Below are 19834 nucleotides of genomic sequence, written 5' to 3' on the forward strand. Positions count from 1 at the left end.
CAAGCCATCAGTCACCTTTATGAGACAAGCCTTGAGTGCAAGATGGCCGAGGTCTATTAAATACCCATAAGATTGATTATGGGGAAAGTGCACAGGAAACCTTACATTTCCAGTCCATTTTATAGTATTTTACAGCTTCCTGTGATACTACTCATATGAGCTCAACAGACTAAGCTGTTATCCTATTTGCAAGCTACTGTATATATACATTAAGTGGGATTCAAAGAGCTGCTTAAGGCTTACATTTGCCCAGTGGACCCTTTCCTTTTCAGCCCATTTGTTTGAGTAACTGCAAAACTGCTCTGCTAGTTTGCCTGGAGATACTCCCAAGTTTTCTTACCTGGAACAAGCTCTCTGAGCAGCCATACATCATCTGTTGCTATTCCAGCCATCTCCCACACAGGTAGCTATGGTTGTATTGGACCTCTAACAACTGAGCATCCCTCAGAAGACTCAGCGGTCTTCTGAGTTTTGACAAAATTCAAAAATAGCATCATAAGCCAACTGGCTCCAGGAGGGCAGGTATCAACTATGCCGTGTGACTGGAACGAGGTTCGCTTACTCAGCAAGACTCTCCCCCCACCCCAACTTAAAACTGGGTTGGGGGAGCCACCAGAATAGGTTTCAGGGCACAGGAGGGAAGAGAAGGTGGAAGTCTTGTTGCATGACCAAACCTTGTTCCTCCACTTAGTGCTTTGTTGAATTCCATCCCAAGGGTGGAATTCAACATAGCTCTACAGCAAATGTCCTCTCAGTCCAAGGATTTCTCCTTGCACAATGGAATGTTCGCCCCAACTCCAGATCAGGGGTTCTCACAACCCTCTGGAGCATTGGGGTGAGCCTTCAAAACTGACATTGCAGTTGTGAGTCTCTGGTTAGGACAACTCCCACTTGCTTGTTCCAACACAACATATATTACTATATAAGCAACTCAACAGTAGGAAGCCTGGCTTCCAATGTTACTGCAAACACAACCACGTGGATTCACAAGTACCTTGCTGCTTCTAATGTTGTTCTCCTGCTACCATATGAAAAAGGCAGTTCATGCAGTTAAAATGCACAAGTTGGATGCCCTAATGGAACACGGCTGCAGGGCCTGAAGTCTATTCCAAAAGGGACAAAAAGGAAAGAATCCGCTTTGGTGGCAGAACCATTAGCCTGAGAAGTGTGCTATGTGCCCAGAACTCTAAAGGCATTTTATTCATGTGACATGATGATATATAATTTTGTTTGACCTTTTGAGTTCTAACCATTTAAACTCAATTCAAAAATTCATACTGAGCACAACACCCCTAAACTTCTTCAAAGCTTTCAATTCAAGGTAAGGTATCCCTTTATATACGTCTTGGATAAAGGTTCTCTCTTCTTCAAACATCCTTTATACTTCCAAAAGTTACAAAAAAGCTTTTGAAGCTTTGGAGGAAAAAGGAATTGCCACTTGGGACTGGGTTGGGGGGGGGGAGGAATAATCACCTACAATTTCTAAATATGGCCCCAATGGGCTGTCAAACCTCTAAAAAGCTTCTGAACAGCCATGTAGCATAGCAAGGAGACAACCTACGTTTACTTTGTAAGAAAACACAAGGAAGAGTCTCTGAGTACAAAAACTTAAGAGTACATAAAAAAGAATTGTATTAATCACCTTTTGCAAAATCAGTGTACATACAGCCTAAAAATTCCGAGAGATGCCAAATCACTTGGGAGTCCATGGAAGAAAATGGAGCACTTTTAAAAGTGCCACATGGTATCACTGTGGATAGAGACTTGCGCTCCAGTCCATTGTAGCCATAGCGTTAGCTCCAGGAGGACCCCCAAAGGGTCAGCCAAGCCGTATATCAAGAATACTAATATCCTGTACTGCAGAGGGGAATAGGGGACACAGGAAGAGGCATTCTATTTTCCTGGGTAAGAGAACTGCAGCCAATTCAGGTGAGCATAGGCTGGAAGAAGTGGGAAAAGCTAAATAGGAATCTTCCATGCATAGGTACAATGATCAGAGCCCTAAGAGTGTGTGCTTTAAAGTCTACACCAAATTCTATACTGAATGCACCTTGCTTTGCAGAGAACAGAGTAATTAAGTTAAGGATCACTTTCAAAAGCCATTTCTGTGAACATGGAACGAGCATCTCAGCGGGAAAATTGCCTGCTATCTGATTGTTTCTTGTTAATGTGCTTGAAGATTTTGGATTTCTGGACGTTCTTTGATTTCTGATAGCCAAACCCTCCACCGCCACCTCTCTTTTGCAATCTCTTCCCGTGGCTGCTGTTTACATCTGAGAAAATGGTGTCAAGGAACGCAAGTTCATAAATATGTAATTAGCTTAAGCTATTAAAATTCTAAGGATGGCACCAAGGTCTTTTTTTGGGGAGAGGGGGGTGGAATCATAGCATTAGCAGTACATTTTCAAAACTAGATTGCAAGTGTGGCAAGGGAGAAGAAAACACCTGTAGAAATTTACCTAGTGATTGCCATCACTCAGTTTTCCAATTAGGTTTTTCTACGGAGAGCAAAGCTAGCCTTCTATTAGATACCATTATTATGTCAAGCTTGTGACTGAAGCAGTCGTGTTCCAAAGGATAGAATAACTAGTCCATTTAAACACAAAGCCAATGGGCATTTTAGGATGCAAAGAAGATGGAATGAAACAACAAAAGCAGACCATAATCATTTGCCCTGGCAGGCCCTTCTTAAGAGTAGTGCCATCGCTACACACTGAAAGTGAAAGCAGGTGCCTCAAGCTCATGCCCTCCACCTTCTTTTACACATGAAAAAGTCATGTTTAAAATCTACACCTGCACTTCTGAATTTCCAAAACTGCCATTGAACCTGATCTACTACCAGCCCACAAACTGGTTTACTGAAAAAGCAAACAGTTGACTCCAACACTTCTGAATCTTAGAAAGGGGAAGAAATTAATACTTTGCAACAAAAGGATACTAAGGTCCACAAATGGCGGGACTTTGAAGCCAAAAGAGAGCGCAACCTTGAGCAGATCCAAGTTATTGACGTTGTAGATCTGTTTCAGAGAATGGGAATCATAAGCCCTTATATAGGCTTTGTAAGCTTCTTGGGCAGATTTGTGAAGAAAGTAGTTCTTCTCGATCAATTTTTCCAGCTGAAAATTACAAAGGCAGAAGGAACATTCAATTATACAGTCACCTAATAAATGAGGAAATGGAACATTTTGCAGGTAACTGACACTGACATTTATCATTTGGAAGAATAGGGCAATACATTTGGATTAGCACACACATTTATCAAAGTGTAATTTTCAAAGTTAACAATGCAAGCTCATTATCAAGAAATACTGTTCTGTTTTGTTTTACAAAAATATGTGGCTATAGAATTTGAAAATTAGGTATAAATTTCCTTTGTAGAACTAAGTGTGAAAACTCCACATTCTACAGTGGGACTTTTTACCAGGTCTCTGAAAAAAATAATAATATCCTGGTCTTCATCTTACCTACTGCCTAAAATATACACAGCATGTTGCCACTTCCAAGTTTTTATAAAATACACAATGCCATAGAGGAAGGGCTTCTAAAATCGTGCCCCGACGTCAACCTCTCTGATGTCAACATCTTGCAGTCAGCTCAGTTTACACTCACATGCTGTCATTTTATCCTTCGGAGTGAAATTCTTGTGGGAGGAAGTCCAAAATGACATCAGGGTCTGTTCCAGCTATGGCCCATTCCTCCACCTGCCCTGAGTCCCTCAGGTCATATACTGTCAACTGCCTTGTGGGAACTGTTATTATTTTACTCTCTTTCTATTACAAACCCTTCCATGAGGACGTATAAATATTCTGAAAGGCTACAAATAAACACTAATAAGAAAGACCATAAGGGTACTGCTCAGGTGCCTCAACATACGTAAGACACACACAGTTTTATAAGTAGGTTGCTACGGTTACTCTAAATGTAGCAGGATTAAAATTAATCCAAATATGGTTTCACTCGCACCTCACAATACCTTCAAAAATTGGTGCATTATTATTATTTATTCATTAGATTGCCATTTGTATTTATTTATTTTTAGTTACCTAGATATATGGGGTACAATTCCCCCCCAAAGAAATAGGTGAAGCAAGCTCAAGAATGCAAGCGGCAGAAACTCTTTTGTTTTTATTTTACCTGAGATTGGATGTCAGAAATTTTGGACCAAGAAAATTCAAATTCATTTAATGGTACCTAAAAGAATAATTAAGAAAATTGTTACGTTATATGCGGAAGATACTGAAATGGGCAGGTGGTGCTCAAACATCAGTTCTTAACAGAGAGAACTGTCACTAAAAACAAACATTCAGCTGTCTAGAACATATGGAGGCTCACCCCAAATCCCATTCTTCTCCACTTGCTAAATTAGTGTAAATAAAGCAGGTTTTTTCTTTTTTCTTTTTGGTGATGACCGAAATCCAGAGAGTGATTTCAACAGAAGAATGTTTCAAAGAGGAATGGAAGCTCATACACAGCATGAGCAGCTGTTTTGTAATCGCATTCTGAAACACCCTCATAACCAAAGACATTTCACATTTCTATACCCAACAGGGGACAATTATTCTGATGCATTCCTGTGCAAATGCACCGTGGAAGTTTCCGTATTTGCATAATTCCTGCAAAAGATGTGTTCGTGAGTCATTTTATGGCGGGAAAACAAGCTTATATGAACCCCCCCCCCCCGCCGGCTACCACCAATATATGCAGCAGCACTGCACAGCCATCTTCACGGTGGTATTGCCACCATCAAAGCCCTCACCATTCTATACAAAACAAACAATTCTACTGACAACTTATGACCATCCTTGGCATCATGGGTATTAGAAGCTGATTCTGTTTGCTCTGATACTGGTAGATATGTGATGGGACCAAGAGCCAGGGTATCAAAGCAGTCCATCCATAGCGTGTGTTAAATTTTCTCTACTCCCTTAAACTCCACATGCATAATATGATGGAAAGCTTCTAAATTATGCAGTTTCATTACAGCAGCCACTCTGCAATTCTACTAAGGTTATTTAGTTAAACACTCTTTAGGCAATTAAGGCAGGTAGAAATTATTTGATTAATCATTAAAGCTCAGCTGCAGTGCTCCACACCGACTTACCCTGGCTTGCTTTAGGTAACGCAAGAAACCCAGTTCTTCTGGACGTAAAATCAGCAGAGCATGTCCTCTTCCGTTTATACCCCGGGCAGTCCTACCAACACGGTGAATGTATTCCTTTTTAGAAAGAAACAAAGCGAGAGTTACTAACATTCTTTACAATAAACAGAGGCACAGCAAAGGGCGCTCATACATAAACAGATCTGCAACTAAACTTACTTAAAAGCCCCCTATTCCCCAAATGAAATTATTACTTACTTCCGTTATGGATTTAGCTTTGACAAAATAAATTAGTAAAAAAGAAAAGAAAAGCATGGACACTTTGGAAAAGTATACACAATGGGAAAAATAAAGAAGCATTTTTTTTGGGGGGGGGAAGAGTTTGGCAGCTTGACTCTCCACAGCCACAGCCAAGACTGCAAGTCAGCATTTTCTGGCAGCTGCTAAGCTTCCAACACTGGCCAGGAGCTTGATTCTTTGCTGCTCCTCATTACTGTCACCATTTGCATGCTCAGGCAGCCAGCAGCGCATTAACCAGCTCTTTCTTTCTGGGCTCCCAATGGCTCACCTAAATGCCACTCTCACTTCCTCTTAAGCATCGCTGGAGTCAGCTATGATTCTAATACTCTCGCCTTATTCAGGCATTCCATGCCCACCATTATAGAACTGTCTGTGTGAGGACAGGAACATGCTAGCTAGATCTGCCCCCACCCTGGCCATGCCCATGTTACTGGCCTCCACATACTGGAGGGCAAACACCTGCCGCATGGATCTTGCGCCAATCCTGAAAGCTACATGCATGTTTCAGTAAACTGATCATGAAGCAACAAGCCATTTAACTGGAAGGCAGCATGAAAGTCTGGCCCCACTCTTCCTTGGATGGTGCTGTTTCTGCGCTGATACAAGCCACCCTGCATGCCAATAACTATTGGTACTAGGCGTTGTGACTTTTGCTACTTAAACAGGTCTTTGGTTCAGCATAGGGATTTGACGATGGAGGGAAGGAAAAGAAAAGATTTTCCAGTTCCTTTATCCTCCCCCCCCCCCCGTTTCCTTAGAAGAGTAATCTTGTGCAAAAAAAATTCCCCCAAAAGGGGAAAAAAAGACAAAACATTCTGAAGGGTCTCAGGAAACAGTCTGAACATACAGGCTACAGCAACCCTGCAGAACCAAAACGAAACTGGGTATAATCACTGTATGGGACAGAAACGTATGCATGCCACCTTGCGCTCCTTGGAGGAAATGTAATGGATAAAATTTAAATGTTAAACTGTGAAGTCAAGCTTAGCAGGGATTTTACTGATGTATTTATGGATGCTTTATTTTTATTCTTATATGGCGTATGCCACCTTGCTATATTATAAGTGCGTGCTATAAATATGCATAAATAAATATATTAGGATTTGCGCTCTCATTTAGTTTCAGGAACACTGGGGAATTTCTTAGGCGGGTTAAATCCACAGCGCCTCTGAAAACACACATCTTTCATGAAATCGTACTACCTTTGGATCATCTGGTGGGTCATACTGAACTATCCAGTCAACCTCCGGAATGTCCAGTCCTCGAGCAGCTACATCTGTGCACAAGAGTATTCCAGAATCTGCATTGCAGAACTGGAAAAAGGTGGTTGTGCGCTTCGTTTGCTTCTGCTTGCCCTAGAAGAAAGTGAGATGTTCAAGATGAGGTTCATAAGCAACTATGGGATTCTTCGAAGAGAGCCTGAAAGCCAACACATCCCTATAATGTACATGCATTGCACTGCACGAATAGTAGCCTGGCTACAAATATATCAGAATTATGTCAAAAATTACACTGCCAAACAAACCCCAAATCCGTTACAAAGCCATAACTAGGTGTGAACAAGTGTCAGAACCACCACTGTGTTGGACGTAATCTGCGATATATTATGCATGGCCGAATAAATAGTGCTTGTTAAATCTTACAAGAATCCTGTAAAGAAAGATCTGCATTACTATCCCCATTTTGCAGCAAGCATGCTAAGGCTCTGCAGTTTGCATAAAACCACTTCAGCAAATCCATGCCTAAGGCAAGACTTAGATCAGAGAACTGCTGGCTGTCAGTTTATACTTTCAGCCACCACATAAAGTCAGAAGAAATGTCCAGCATGGAAAAAGGCAGCAATCACTGCTTTTTATGAGAAAATGCAAAAAGAGCAGCCTACAGCAAGATTGTGAGAGAGACCTGAGTGCAACAGTACTTTCCTCACTTGCTATTCCCAGGAACTGGCATTCAGAGACACACTCCAACATGGGAGGCAGAGCATAGCCATCAAGAGTAGCAGTTCAAGACTGATTTATTATGTTGCATATCACACTTTCTACTTCAGTGGGAAAATAACTCAAAAAGTATTGAACTATAAAAATATCCAGATAGATGGTTAGAGACGTTGTCCAATAACTCATGGTTAACTCTGCATTCTCTTCTCCCCGACACCACAGAAATCTATGGTGAACCCATTTTGGTGAACACCTGTTGCTATGTTTGGGGTGTAAAGGAAACCAGCAGCTGCTCATACAATAAAACATCCTTCACCAACCTAGCGCCCTCCAAATTTTTTAGACTACGATTCCCATTAGCCTCAGCCAGCATGGTATGCTGATGGGAGTTGTGTTCCAGAAAGGTTATAGTAAAACCCGTACACAGGAATGAGTTCTACAAAAACAACAACACAAAACAACAACAACAACAACTCTGCCATGGAATGGTTGTTAAATTGTTGCACAAATCTGCTCTTTAGTTCTTTGTTGCAATGACACATTTAACTGGAAATACTCAGGGCCTTCCAAGTTAGGTAAACTGGCAGAATATAAACTGCATTAGTTGTAAACATAAACAAACAGGTTACGGGAGAGAATGGAATTTCTTTTTCTTTCTAAAAAGTGCACAGTATTGCAATTCATTTAGTAAATTCTACCTGAATAGTCATTTTTGTGATAATTTAAGAAGAAATAAAGGATGCTTTGCTTCTTTCCACAGTATGGGCACGGGGGGGGGGGGGGGATCACTTTACTACATTAATGCAGCCACACTTAAAATGGTTAACTGTCAGCTAACAACATTCTAACAAACAACTTCAACCTTGCTGACAAAACAGAGTTCTTCAGATAAGCATTTTAAAGGCAGGTTTAAGAGAAAGGTTCCGCTGATGACATTTAAAGGTTAATTTATGACTCCGTTGCTGAAATCTTGCTGAGATGCTGACATTCCTGTTATGCACTCTTGGGCTTCATAAAAGGCCACCTGCAATTTACAATAACTTCAAAGCTACATGCATTATTCAAGCTTGAAAGTCGGCTCAAAACACCCAGCTGTAGATGCAAAAGGGGTCTCATGATAGCATAGAGCAGGGTAAATTTCTTGCCAAAAAGGGGGGCTGTAGAAATTATTAACAGTGTGCCCTAGAAGTCCCAAAAGTCTGAGATCAGCTGTCATTTAAAGATGGCACTTAGCTGGCCAAAAATATACTTTGTAAGTGTACTGGTTGAACATTGTCAAAATACTTATAACATTGATCACATCATAATGACCGCTAAGCTATTGGTTTGCTTAAAACAGGGTTCATTTAACTGAACACCAGCACCTTCCTTTAGTTGAGCAGGGAAACAAACTATGGAGCAGCTGGCTTAGCGTTGCTTAAACCAGCCCTCTTGGTTTGTTTCTTTCAAAGAAACCATGAATGAGCAGGGAAGCCAAGAATGAACCTTGGCATTAGATTGTGGGAGTACTCAAGCGGCATATATCAGCATGCATCTCGTGGATAGTTAAACAAATAATACTTCACAGCTTAGCATTACCTCGGAACGCAGCCCGTGAAAAGGAAGCACGCAATAACTCACAAGTGATGGATAACTGCTAGATTCTGGTTTATCAGATTATCAGCTTTATGTATATTAACCCAAAATAAATCATGGGTGATCAAAACAGTCATTGATAAACACTGCCAGTTTCAAAGTAGACTGTCATTTCCAAAACATATACTTACGTGAATGGCCAGGACCGGGAGATCAATGTAGTTAAGAAGTTCATAATGGTACTTCACAGACATACACGAAGAGAAGAACACCATCAGCTTTTTCTTCCGATTCTTCTTGAGGAAAGTGAAAAGCAGGAGGAACCTCTTTTCTGAAGGGCACACTACATAACCCTAAAAATGATTGGGAAAATGGTTTTATGTATAGTGCTCTTTCTAGCAACTTCCAAACGGAAGCGTTCAAAAACACACTGTACTGAAATGCACCCAAAGAATCGTGTTCTGATAACTCATTTCCTAGTCTCTTACTTGTGAAAAACAAAATTTTGACCAGAAGTGAAGGTGTGTGGTTGACTCCCGTCGACTAAAGGAAAGGGATCAAAAAGGGTTTTTTAAAACAAACAAACCCGATTCCAATGCTATTCATCTGCCAGTAGAAAAGGCACCACTGGCAAAATTGGTTTCCCTTCCTTCTGCAACCCCCCTCTCCCCGCCCACTGTGATGGCAAAATCTTCTCCGGAGGGTTGGATAACCCTCTGTAGAAGACTGGGGGCTACAGGAAGAAAGACATCCCATCATAAAAAAGTTACATTTTCTTACAGTTCCATCCTATGCACATTTACAAGCAATTCAACTAAATTCAGTGGGATTTTCCAGTGAACATGTTAAAAAATTATGGCCTTAGAAAATGTCAGACTACCTGAATAAAGATTTCAGTGAAATGTGGGTTTTACTTTAAATTCTATTTTCCTTACAAACAAGGACTATAAAGAGAATCTGCATGAGTATAATTAAAGTTTACCCAAACTAATGTTCATATATTCCTGCAGTTTTTGTAAGAATGACTTTTTAAGGCTAGTCACCACCAACTTTGGCATCCTTTTGGCGCCAGGCAAAGATGTTTTTGTTTTCCCGATTGCTTGTGCAGCATCGATGATACGATATTGTACTGCTATATCTGTCTTTAACGTTAATGTGTTTTTTATCTTTATTGCAAATTGTTTTGAGACTTTAGTAGGAAGCAATACACAAATTTAATAACCCTAAGCCCAATCTAAATCTGGTATAAGACCATTCCAAGTGAGATAGTAGACAATTAATATCTTCAGGCAGCAGCATGGAGTCCACACTGTTTCAAAGCTGCACTTAGTTGTAATTATGCCACTGCAGGTGCATAGGAATCAGGGTTGTTATGGAAGATACATGGATATTTGAAAAAAGTGATCAGCTGTAAGCCAAAATTAGAAAAGTTACCGTATGTACACTGTCTGTACCTGAACTTGGATGCAGATCTCAATGTCTGGGTTTGCACGTAGCACTTATTTATTAAGATCCTAGGGCAGGCTACAGCAATATAATATACAATTCTATATGCTACAGTACAATTAAAAAAAACACAAGCAAAACCATTATAACCAGAGCAGAACAATACCAATTCAGCTGGATCCCACAAAACAAAAAGTATTAACTGTTCAAAGTCCAGAGTGAAGTTACAGCTTCATCATATGGTGAAAGCAATACAATGAAGATGCTAGATCAGGCATGGGCAAACTTGGCCCTCCAGATGTTTTGGGACTACAATTCCCATCATCCCTGACCACTGGTCCTGTTAGCTAGGGATGATGGGAGTTGTAGTCCCAAAGCATCTGGAGGGCCAAGTTTGCCTATGCCTGTGCTAGATGCATGTCTGTGGAACTATATGTGGTCAACAATTAAAGCTTATGAATCAACAAGAAGCCATAGTTTAAAAGTGTGGTTTGGTCATGGTGAATAAACGCTGGTTAAGACACTGAGCTGGGTGGGGACAATTGAATTAAACCATAGCTTAAGAGTTACATGAGAACCAGGACAATATGAAAAACAAAGGGCACCTGGAGAAAGGGAAATCTGATCAAAGTAGAGAAATGAGCATCCAGGACAGCAGTAAAAATGAAACAAATTTTGCTAACAAGCTAATGTATCTTTCTTCCATCATCCCCATCACCATCATCATTACCTGTTCAAGCCCATCTACAGTTGCTGTCTCTTTATTGTCATCAACCCCAACATACAATGGCTCCTTTTTTAGAGAAATCTTGGCCAGGTCTTCAACTTTACGGGTTTGTGTAGCAGAGAACAGCATGGTCTGCCTGCGCTCTGGGAGGGGGAAAAATAGGAAGCAACTTCAACTGAATGGATTACAGCAACAGACCTTGAATGAAATTAAACACACTAATGCTATGAGAAACGCACTTGCTCTTTGTATAACCTGGATATTTCTAAAATTAGCAGGTCACAGGTTTTTTTTTTTCCAACTAAGAGCCAAATAGTTTCATAGCAGTCCAGTTTTGAAGTAGAAGCACACAAAAAATGTTATGGGATTACACTGCAAATGTTACTATTTAGCCCACTGTAAGGAAGGCACATCCATTTACAATTCTGTACAGTGCTAAAAAGGAAAACGCAAGAGACACTGAAAAAGTGAGCAAGAACTGCAAAACATAAAAAATGAAGTGTTTTGAGACCAGTGCTCTCCCTGCCATCTCAAGAAAGAAAGAATGAGGAAAATTTTGAATGTTTGGCTTACTTGGTAGGAGCTTAATGATCTGTTTCATTTCTTCCTCAAATCCCACTTCTAAAATTCTATCTGCCTCATCGATCACCAGGCACTGCAGGTTCTTGAACATAAACCCTGGAGTATTCTGCAAGGCATTTAAACAGTGTCACCAGCTATCACAAGGCACACAAAGTAAGTCCTGATCTACACACTCCTCTTCCTACCTGCATATGGTCCAGAAGCCTGCCTGGAGTTGCCACAATGATGTTAATGCCATTTGCAAGTTTTTGCGCCTCGGCAGATCTATTACTGCCTCCCATTATCAGGCCGTAAGTGTGGACGTGGTGGGTCATCAATTCTTTGAGGACACCATAAGTCTGCATGGCAAGTTCCCGAGTAGGAGATAGGATGAGGACGCCCGTTCCTGGAAGGGGGCAGAGGGAAAGATGCAGAAAGGAGACCATAATGGCAAACAATTATCCCCAAATTTATATTCAGACTTTCAAGTGAGAAGGCAATGCAGAAAATCTTACCATTCCTGGGCATGAATTTTAACTTGTAGATGAGTTCTATGGCTGGAATAAGAAATGCCAGTGTTTTGCCACTGCCAGTTTTTGCAGCTGCTAGAATATCTCTGCAGATAGATTAAGTATGAAGAACTGAATTTAGGAGCAGGAAAGCTGAAACAATTTAAAATCAAATAAGAAGAGCTTTTAAGGTAAATGTTATAAATAAGCCCAGTTTCTGTTTTTGTGTGCCTAGGCAAAAGTAAGTCCCACTGAGCTTATTTCTAGGTATAGGATTGCAACCTAAACTACGTATTACCTATGACATAGAAAATCATTTTCCAAAATACGTAAGTGGGACTACTTTCAGCTGTCACTATTTTAATTTTCCAGCACAACCTTAACTGATATTAATGTAGCATGCTTTAATACAATGCTCACAACCCAGCAATGAGATAGAAAGTAACGCAGTCTGATCATATAAGCAATTATTCAAATTAAGTCCCATTGGGTGATATCCAATTGTGATGCCCTATTTGTTTTTTTGTGCAAACAGGCCCTGCTCTTCCTCTCCTTTCCCTTGCAGCCCCTACATGACTAAAAAAAAAATCTCTTCCAGATGGTGTGTTGGGAGTTTCATGCTAAATATTACCCCTGTATTCAATGGGCTCTTATCAGGCTGGTATGCACAAGATGGCAACCGCAGTAACAGCACGTGGAGTGGGGAGGAGAGGAGAAATCATTCTGTGTCTATCCAAGAGCTATCTCCTTAGTTGCCAAGAGCCCTGTCGGATCAGGCCAATGGGCCATCTAGTCCAGCATTCTGTTCTCAGTGGCCAACCAGATGCCTCAGGGAAATGCTCAAGCAGAATCCGAGCACACAATCACTCTCCTCTCCTGTGATCTCCAGCAACTGGGGCTCAGAAGCATTGCTGCGTCCAGTTGTGGAGGCAGAACACAGCTATCGTGGCTATTTGCCATTGATACGACAATTAAAAAAAAGAGTCCATACAAAAGACACCAGCCTTCCACAAGTCATTTCTTACCTGCCTTCCACAAGTGGTTTAATACTTTTATGTTGAATTTCTGTCATGTGCGTAAAGCCCATGTCAGCTATTCCTTTCAACGTGTTCTCACTGACAAGGCCATTCAGGGAAGCAAACGACGTATCCTCAAAAGCACCTGAAGGCAGAAATGATCTTGCTCAGTTTCCATCGACAACATGTCAAAATAAATAGCAACAAACCCTTATTAAAGTAGAACAAAGCTGGCCTTTCAGTATCAAATTTCCCGTTTCTGCACACCACGGAAAATTCTGATGACAGCTAACTTATCCAGCTAACTTTATCCTAAGCACTCCCAGCCTCAGTACACACAACTTTCTCTGGAATCATCTGACCACCAAATAAGCTTAGTGTATTGCTGAGGTGGTTTCGTTTTTCCACATATGAAAGCCACATTGCAGCAATGCCTGAAGGAGTTACACATCTGCGAGTTGGATACACAGCCCACTGCAGGGGTCAGCAAACTTTTTCAGTAGGGGGCCGGTCCACTGTCCCTCAGACCTTGTGAGGGGCCAGACTATATTCTTGGGGGGGGAGGGGATGAACAAACTCCTATGCCCCATGAATAACCCAGAGATTCATTTGAAATAAAAGCACATTCTACTCATGTAAAAACACGCTGATTCCTGGACCGTCCACGGGCCAGATTTAGAAGGCAATTGGGCTAGAACCGGCCCCTGGGCTTTAGTTTGCCTGCTCATGGCCTACTGCATGTATAGCATTTGCTTGCCAATATCTCTTGGCTTGAGTTGTGCAGATTGACATGGGAAAGTTTCTCATGTCTGGGCAATTTAAGGCTACAATGCTACAATACACAGCCTGGGAACTGGCACCGTAAAGGGACATTCCTCCCGCCCACCCCACCTTCCACTCTAACCAACGTGAATGCTGGAGCCGCAGACCTAGCGTGGGCTGCACTGCTCCATCAAGCCTTGCCACTGCTGACCAGGGGTTAGTGCTGCAGCCGGATACCAAAGCAAGGCTAACTTGATCTCCAAGATCAATAGAAATCAAAATCCAGAGCCCTGGAGCCCAGTCCAATGAATCTCAGAGTTCAATGACATTTACTCCCAATGGTCAGCCCACAGACAATAAGTGAAGCTACCAATTGACTTAACATTCACTTTAAAAAAAGAGAAAACCCAGTACCGCCTGAACATTTTGATAGACAAAATCTCACTAAACAAGAAACAGAACAAAGAAGTGGGGGGTGGGATGGGGGGAGCTTGCCTGTTAGTCCTAGGGGCAAAGCAGGTCCATCAGCATCTTCAGACACTTCTTTCTCATCCAAACTTTCCCTACTTTCTTCTTTGGGCTCCCCATTTAAGGTGTCTTCTTCCTCAGTGCATTCTTCTTCCATTTTTGCTTTCTTAGTTTCTGTGTATACACAATGCACTGAATTCAATTAATGCCAACACCCGACATGTACGTATGAACTAGCAGTCTGCAGCAAGAATTTATATGACAGTCAGTGTAGTTGGTACATTCATTGAAAGGGCCAGGGGGAGAATTCCACGCTGTTGATCTCTGGTTTTAGCATTTAAGCTATGGACAAAAATGTACTTATGCCACATTTAAACTACCACCAAAGTTTCTGCATCTAAGCTGCAAAAAGAGGGGAAAGCTAGTTCTGCACTATGTGGAGTAGTCACCTAGAAAGCAGAAGAGAATGAAGAAGAAAAGAGAGAAGTCAGAATCAATCAGATGAAAAGCCAGTTTATCTACTGCTCTTCCAATATGGGCTAACTAAGAAGTCCCAGAAAGTAACAAGACAGCACTGTAGTATTAGCCACTGGCCACATTCACACATCATGGGGAACCAGCTTTAGCCTACGAGGCCTCCCCATTTGGCTTGTGAGGCTGTTTTGGGGAAGCCATGCCCATCTGCCCTACACATGACATCATATGTGACATCACCGGTAGGCCAGGTAAGGCTGTGCCTTCAAAGGAACAATCAGATCTTAAAATGGGCTTGATTGTTTTGCTGGGGCAAGGTGCATTCCCAACTACCCATCAGCTGATGAGTGTGTGCCTTGCTCTAGGACAGGCACCCCCAAACTGCAGCCCTCCAGATGTTTTGGCCTACAACTCCCATGATCCCTAGCTAACAGGACCAGTGGTCAGGGAAGATGGGAATTGTAGTCCAAAACATCTGGAGGACCAAAGTTTGGGGATGCCTGCTCTAGGTGGAAGAAAAGGTTTCCATTCAACAGAAGCTGCTTCTCCCTCCCAGTGCTGCTCTTGGAAGAGGCTTCACACTTGCAAGGCACATGTGCTACTTCTTTAAACTTTGAAACTTCCAAGGTAAACTTTGAAATTGCACAAGGCAGCTTACAAAGAATAGGACTGGCAATCCCCCTTGCACAGTCATTCCCAAGCACCTAATAGGCAACTGTTGGGCACCTGAGGTACCCCACACAAGGCATTTTAACAACTGGTTAAAAATAAGAGATATAATACCATTTTCTGTATCAGCCACAATTTTTCTTTTCTTCTTTTTCTTCTTTTTCAACTCAGGCTGTGTGTTTCCAGCCTCACCATTTTTTGGTGTTACTTTAGTCTGCTCCACAGCTTCTGTTTTTTGTTCTTCAGCTGCTGCTTCTGAGATGCTGGAAAAGTCCTTCGCAATGCCCTCAACTGTTGCTCCTAATGAGACAAACAATAATAAAACAAAGCAATATCTGATACCATTTAAGAAACAACAACAACTTCACACATGAATTTTAAGGGCCAGATCACATTCATAGCTCCTCCAGTTAATTACTCCTGGTACATATACTCTCTCTATTGAACCCAGTGGACCCAATGCTCACAATAAGTAAGTGTGCACATGTTTTAGAAAGAAAGGATATTGTAGAGCTGGAAAAGATGCAGAGAAGGCCAACCAAATACAATCAAGGGGATGGAATGACTCCTCTACAAGGGTTGCAGCACTTGTGCCTTTTTAGTTTAGAGAAAATGTGAGTAAATGACGCGGCATGAGTTTATAAAATTACAGTTGGCATGGAGGAAGTGCATAGTTTCTTTCCCTCTCTAGAACTCTTAGAACTTGGGGAAGCGTTACAGCTCAGTGGTAGAGTAACTATCTGCATTGAAAGCAGAAGGCCCTGCGTTCAATTCCCAATACCATCTCCAGGTAGGGTTGGTAGAGACTCTAGCCTGAAACCCCAGACAGCCGCTGCCAGTCAGTGTAGACAATACTGAGCAAGCTGGACCAATGGTCTGGCTCGATATAAGGCAGTTTTCCTAAGTTCTTATGACCTGAAACTGAATGTTGGAAGATTTAAGGTAGGCAAAAGAAAGCACTTCCTCATGTAGTGCATAGTTAAAACTATGGAACTCACTCCCACAGGAGGAAGCGGTGGCCACCAACACATGTCTTTAAAAGAGGATTAGACAAATTCCTGGAGGAATCTGCTTGGCCATGATGGCTATGCTCTGCCTCCGTGGTCAGAGGCAGTCAAACTTCTGAATACCAGTTTCCCAAAACCACAGGAGAGCCCTCTTGTGTTTGAATCTTGCTTCCTCACAGCCCCCTTGAGAACAGGATGCTGAACTTACCTGGGCCATTGGCCTTATCCAGCGGGCTATTCTTACGTTCATAAATACAAATACACAGACTGTTGTCCCCTGTGCCTTATCGGGGCACAATAAATGTGTGTGGGAGGAAGCCACGTACTGTATCATCTTTTGGCGCCAGGCAAATACATTCCTCTTCCCCCAGGCCTTTGGCTAAATCAATATACTACAGTATTACCCTTTTAAACTGTGTGTGTGTAGTGGGGAGGGTGTTGTTTTTGCTCGTTACGATGTTATGTGATTTTTTGCCTCTTTATACTGCCACCCGCCCTGTGAGCCTCGGATGAAGGGCAGCGTAGAAATCCAATAAACCAACGACCAAATCAATCAATCAAACAAACAAAAAAGACCGTCCCTGGTCTCCCCTCCAGCTTCTCTTCGCGGCGCCCGTGTCCCTGTCTCCCCACCGGCCGCCGTCTTACCGGAGGGCCCGAGGCCCACTGCGTCATCTGCCGCCCCCGCCGCTTGCCGGGCCAAGTTGCGCTGGCGAATCTTGAGGTTCCGCTTGTGGAGCTTCTTGCGCAGCAGCCGCATCGGCAGGTTCCCCGTATTGGCCGCCATGGCTGCGGAGACCGAACGCCACCGCCGACCCCACGTGCGCAGAGGGAAAGGGAAGCAGGGAAAGGAAGGAGCAGCCGGAAACACGAGAGCTTCCGGTACCCATTCGCCAAAAAAAAAAGGAACCGGTTGTAGCGGCCTCTAGAGGCTCGGAGGAAGAAGCACGTACAGCTGGTAGGTGAAAGCGCGTAGGATTCCCTCCGCTTCTCCGCCTCCGAGCTCCGAGCAAGGCAAGAAAGGAATAATTCTGGCTTTCTAAGGAGGCAAAAACCCCTAAAAAAATAAATCATGGCCCTTTGCTATCTTTGCAAAAATAGTGTTGCTTCCATCACACTTAATGAGAGCTTTGTCGCTGACTTGGATGGAGCCAAGTTTTGAGAGTATCAGAGCCCATTGCCCAGAGGAAAGGATGCCTCATCTCAGGTGGTCCGAGCGGCTATAGCCTCTGGCCTCAGCCCCGGGATGCTATCTTCTCCCAATATCCCACTGGGTGACTGGACAAGCTGGTTCCCATGCTCTCCGCACATTCCAATAAATCTCCCCCTCCCAGCCTACAAGGGGCAGCAAAGGGACGGATGACACAGCCTGTTTTTTAAGGCTGCCTCGACACCTTTTCCAAATTGGCATGTGGGGCATGGGGTGGCTACTGAAGAAACAGGTGCACTCCTGGCCACGTGTGCCAGGCCAGGATCTAGCCCATGAGTGGAAAAGGCAAAGGAAATAGAAGTAAAGATTCTTAGCAAGCCCGGGTGAAAATAAGGTCCAGGGGAACGGCAAGAACAGGCATCCCCAAACTTCGGCCCTCCAGATGTTTTGGACTACAGTCCCCATCATCCCTGACCACTGGTCCTGTTAGTTAGGGATTATGGGAGTTGTAGGCCAAAACATCTGAAGGGCCGCAGTTTGGGGATGCCTGGGCAAGAACGTTTAGCGAAAGCTACAAAGGATCTAAGGAGCTACAAGGCAGCAGACAGGGAGACGTTTTTAGAGAGGCACAACCTGGGGACAGGTGAGACACAGCGGAGTCGCAGCCCAGAGGATCCGATGCACCAGGCATGGTGTGGACGAGGGGGCTCCACAGAGGCGGTGGGCTCAGACGAGTGGGCTGTGGAGGGCATCGCCCCCCAGCTCAGCCATACTCACTCGGAGCCCAAAGAGTCCTCATCCACTGTGCCAGTCTTTATGCTCATAGTGATGGGCGTAAGGCCATTGAGCTGCTCCTGTAGCGTCTGTCAGGGGCGCGGGGGGCCTCCCCCACAGCTGCCGTCGTCGCTCCCCGAAGAGCCGTGCGATGACACCTCACCATCCCTGAGCGGCAGCTGGAGAGCTTGTTGTGGATGCGCTGGATGCTGTTCTTCTCGCTGGTGGGCGGCAAGCACTTCTTCTTTAGGATGCCGGAGGAGGGCACAAGGTCCTGGGGTCAAGGGGGAAACGTCCTCACCAGATAGCAAGGTTGCCAATATGGAACGGGGAATTGGCCAGTCCTGGCTTTCTGGAGCCAGGTATGGGCAATGGGGGGCGGGGGCGGAGAATCGATGTTGCGGGAGAACAGTCCCCATCATTCCTGACCATTGGCCACATCAACAGGGGCTGGAGGGAGTTGGAGTTGTAGAATCACAGACCCGTAGAGATGGAAGGCATCCTGAGGCGCAACGCAGTAAATCTCAGCACCTGGTTCCCCTATCCAACTTGAAACCATACCAGAGCCTGCTTAGCTTGCAAACGTGCTAGCAGTTTTATTGCTGCACCATTAGCTGACACGCAGAGAATCTCAGGATACACGTTGATCTTCTCAAACTTAGTTGTTACCTCTGAGAAACGCAGGAAATAATGTGGTGAACTGTCTCTTTAAGAAGTATTTCCAGATTTGAAAGCAAAACTCATTAGAGTGTGATTTATGAATCTCCAAAACAGAGGAAATGCAGCACAATAAAAGGGGACCAAAATTTCCATTAAAAGTGCATATATACATTTTCAGTTCATGAATACAGAATCAAATTTAGAAATAACTACTGTAATGTAAATAGAAGGGACCCAGGTGGCGCTGTGGGTTAAACCACTGAGCCTAGGGCTTGCTGATCAGAAGGTCGGCGGTTCAAATCCCTGTGACGGGGTGAGCTCCCGTTGCTTGGTCCCAGCTCCTGCCAACCTAGCAGTTCGAAAGCACATCAAAATGCAAGTAGATAAATAGGAACCGCTATAGCGGGAAGGTAAACGGCGTTTCCGTGTGCTGCTCTGGTTTGCCAGAAGTGGCTTTGTCATGCTGGCCACATGACCTGGAAGCTATACGCCGGCTCCCTCGGCCAATAATGCGAGATGAGCGCGCAACCCCAGAGTCAGTCATGACTGGACCTATGGTCAGGGGTCCCTTTACCTTTACCTTTACCTAATGTAAATAGAAGCAGACTATATCACACCACAATTGTCTAGGGACTAAGCATTGATAGGCAAATCCAGGGTTCCTGCTCTCCCTTCTTAGGGGTTTCCCTTCTTTTTCCTTT

The 19834-nt window shown here is 43.4% G+C and overlaps 1 protein-coding gene across 1 annotated transcript; it reads right to left on the bottom strand.

Moving 5' to 3' along the window:
* Positions 1-1476: 1476 nt before the first annotated feature.
* Positions 1477-17405, bottom strand: DDX18 (DEAD-box helicase 18). The gene is made up of 14 exons (XM_035130076.2): positions 17198-17405; positions 15657-15842; positions 14427-14573; positions 13179-13314; positions 12160-12260; positions 11851-12050; positions 11657-11771; positions 11087-11226; positions 9102-9263; positions 6601-6753; positions 5102-5215; positions 4135-4191; positions 2939-3116; positions 1477-2273 (listed from the first exon to the last, which is right to left on the bottom strand). Exons 1-14 carry the CDS (start codon positions 17334-17336, stop codon positions 2128-2130), a joined length of 1974 nt encoding a protein of 657 aa, XP_034985967.2. The 5' UTR covers positions 17337-17405; the 3' UTR covers positions 1477-2127.
* Between the last annotated feature and the right edge of the window lie 2429 nt (positions 17406-19834).

This window comes from Zootoca vivipara, chromosome 1 (genome assembly GCF_963506605.1).
Source record: "Zootoca vivipara chromosome 1, rZooViv1.1, whole genome shotgun sequence".
In the NCBI taxonomy this organism is placed as follows: domain Eukaryota; kingdom Metazoa; phylum Chordata; class Lepidosauria; order Squamata; family Lacertidae; genus Zootoca; species Zootoca vivipara.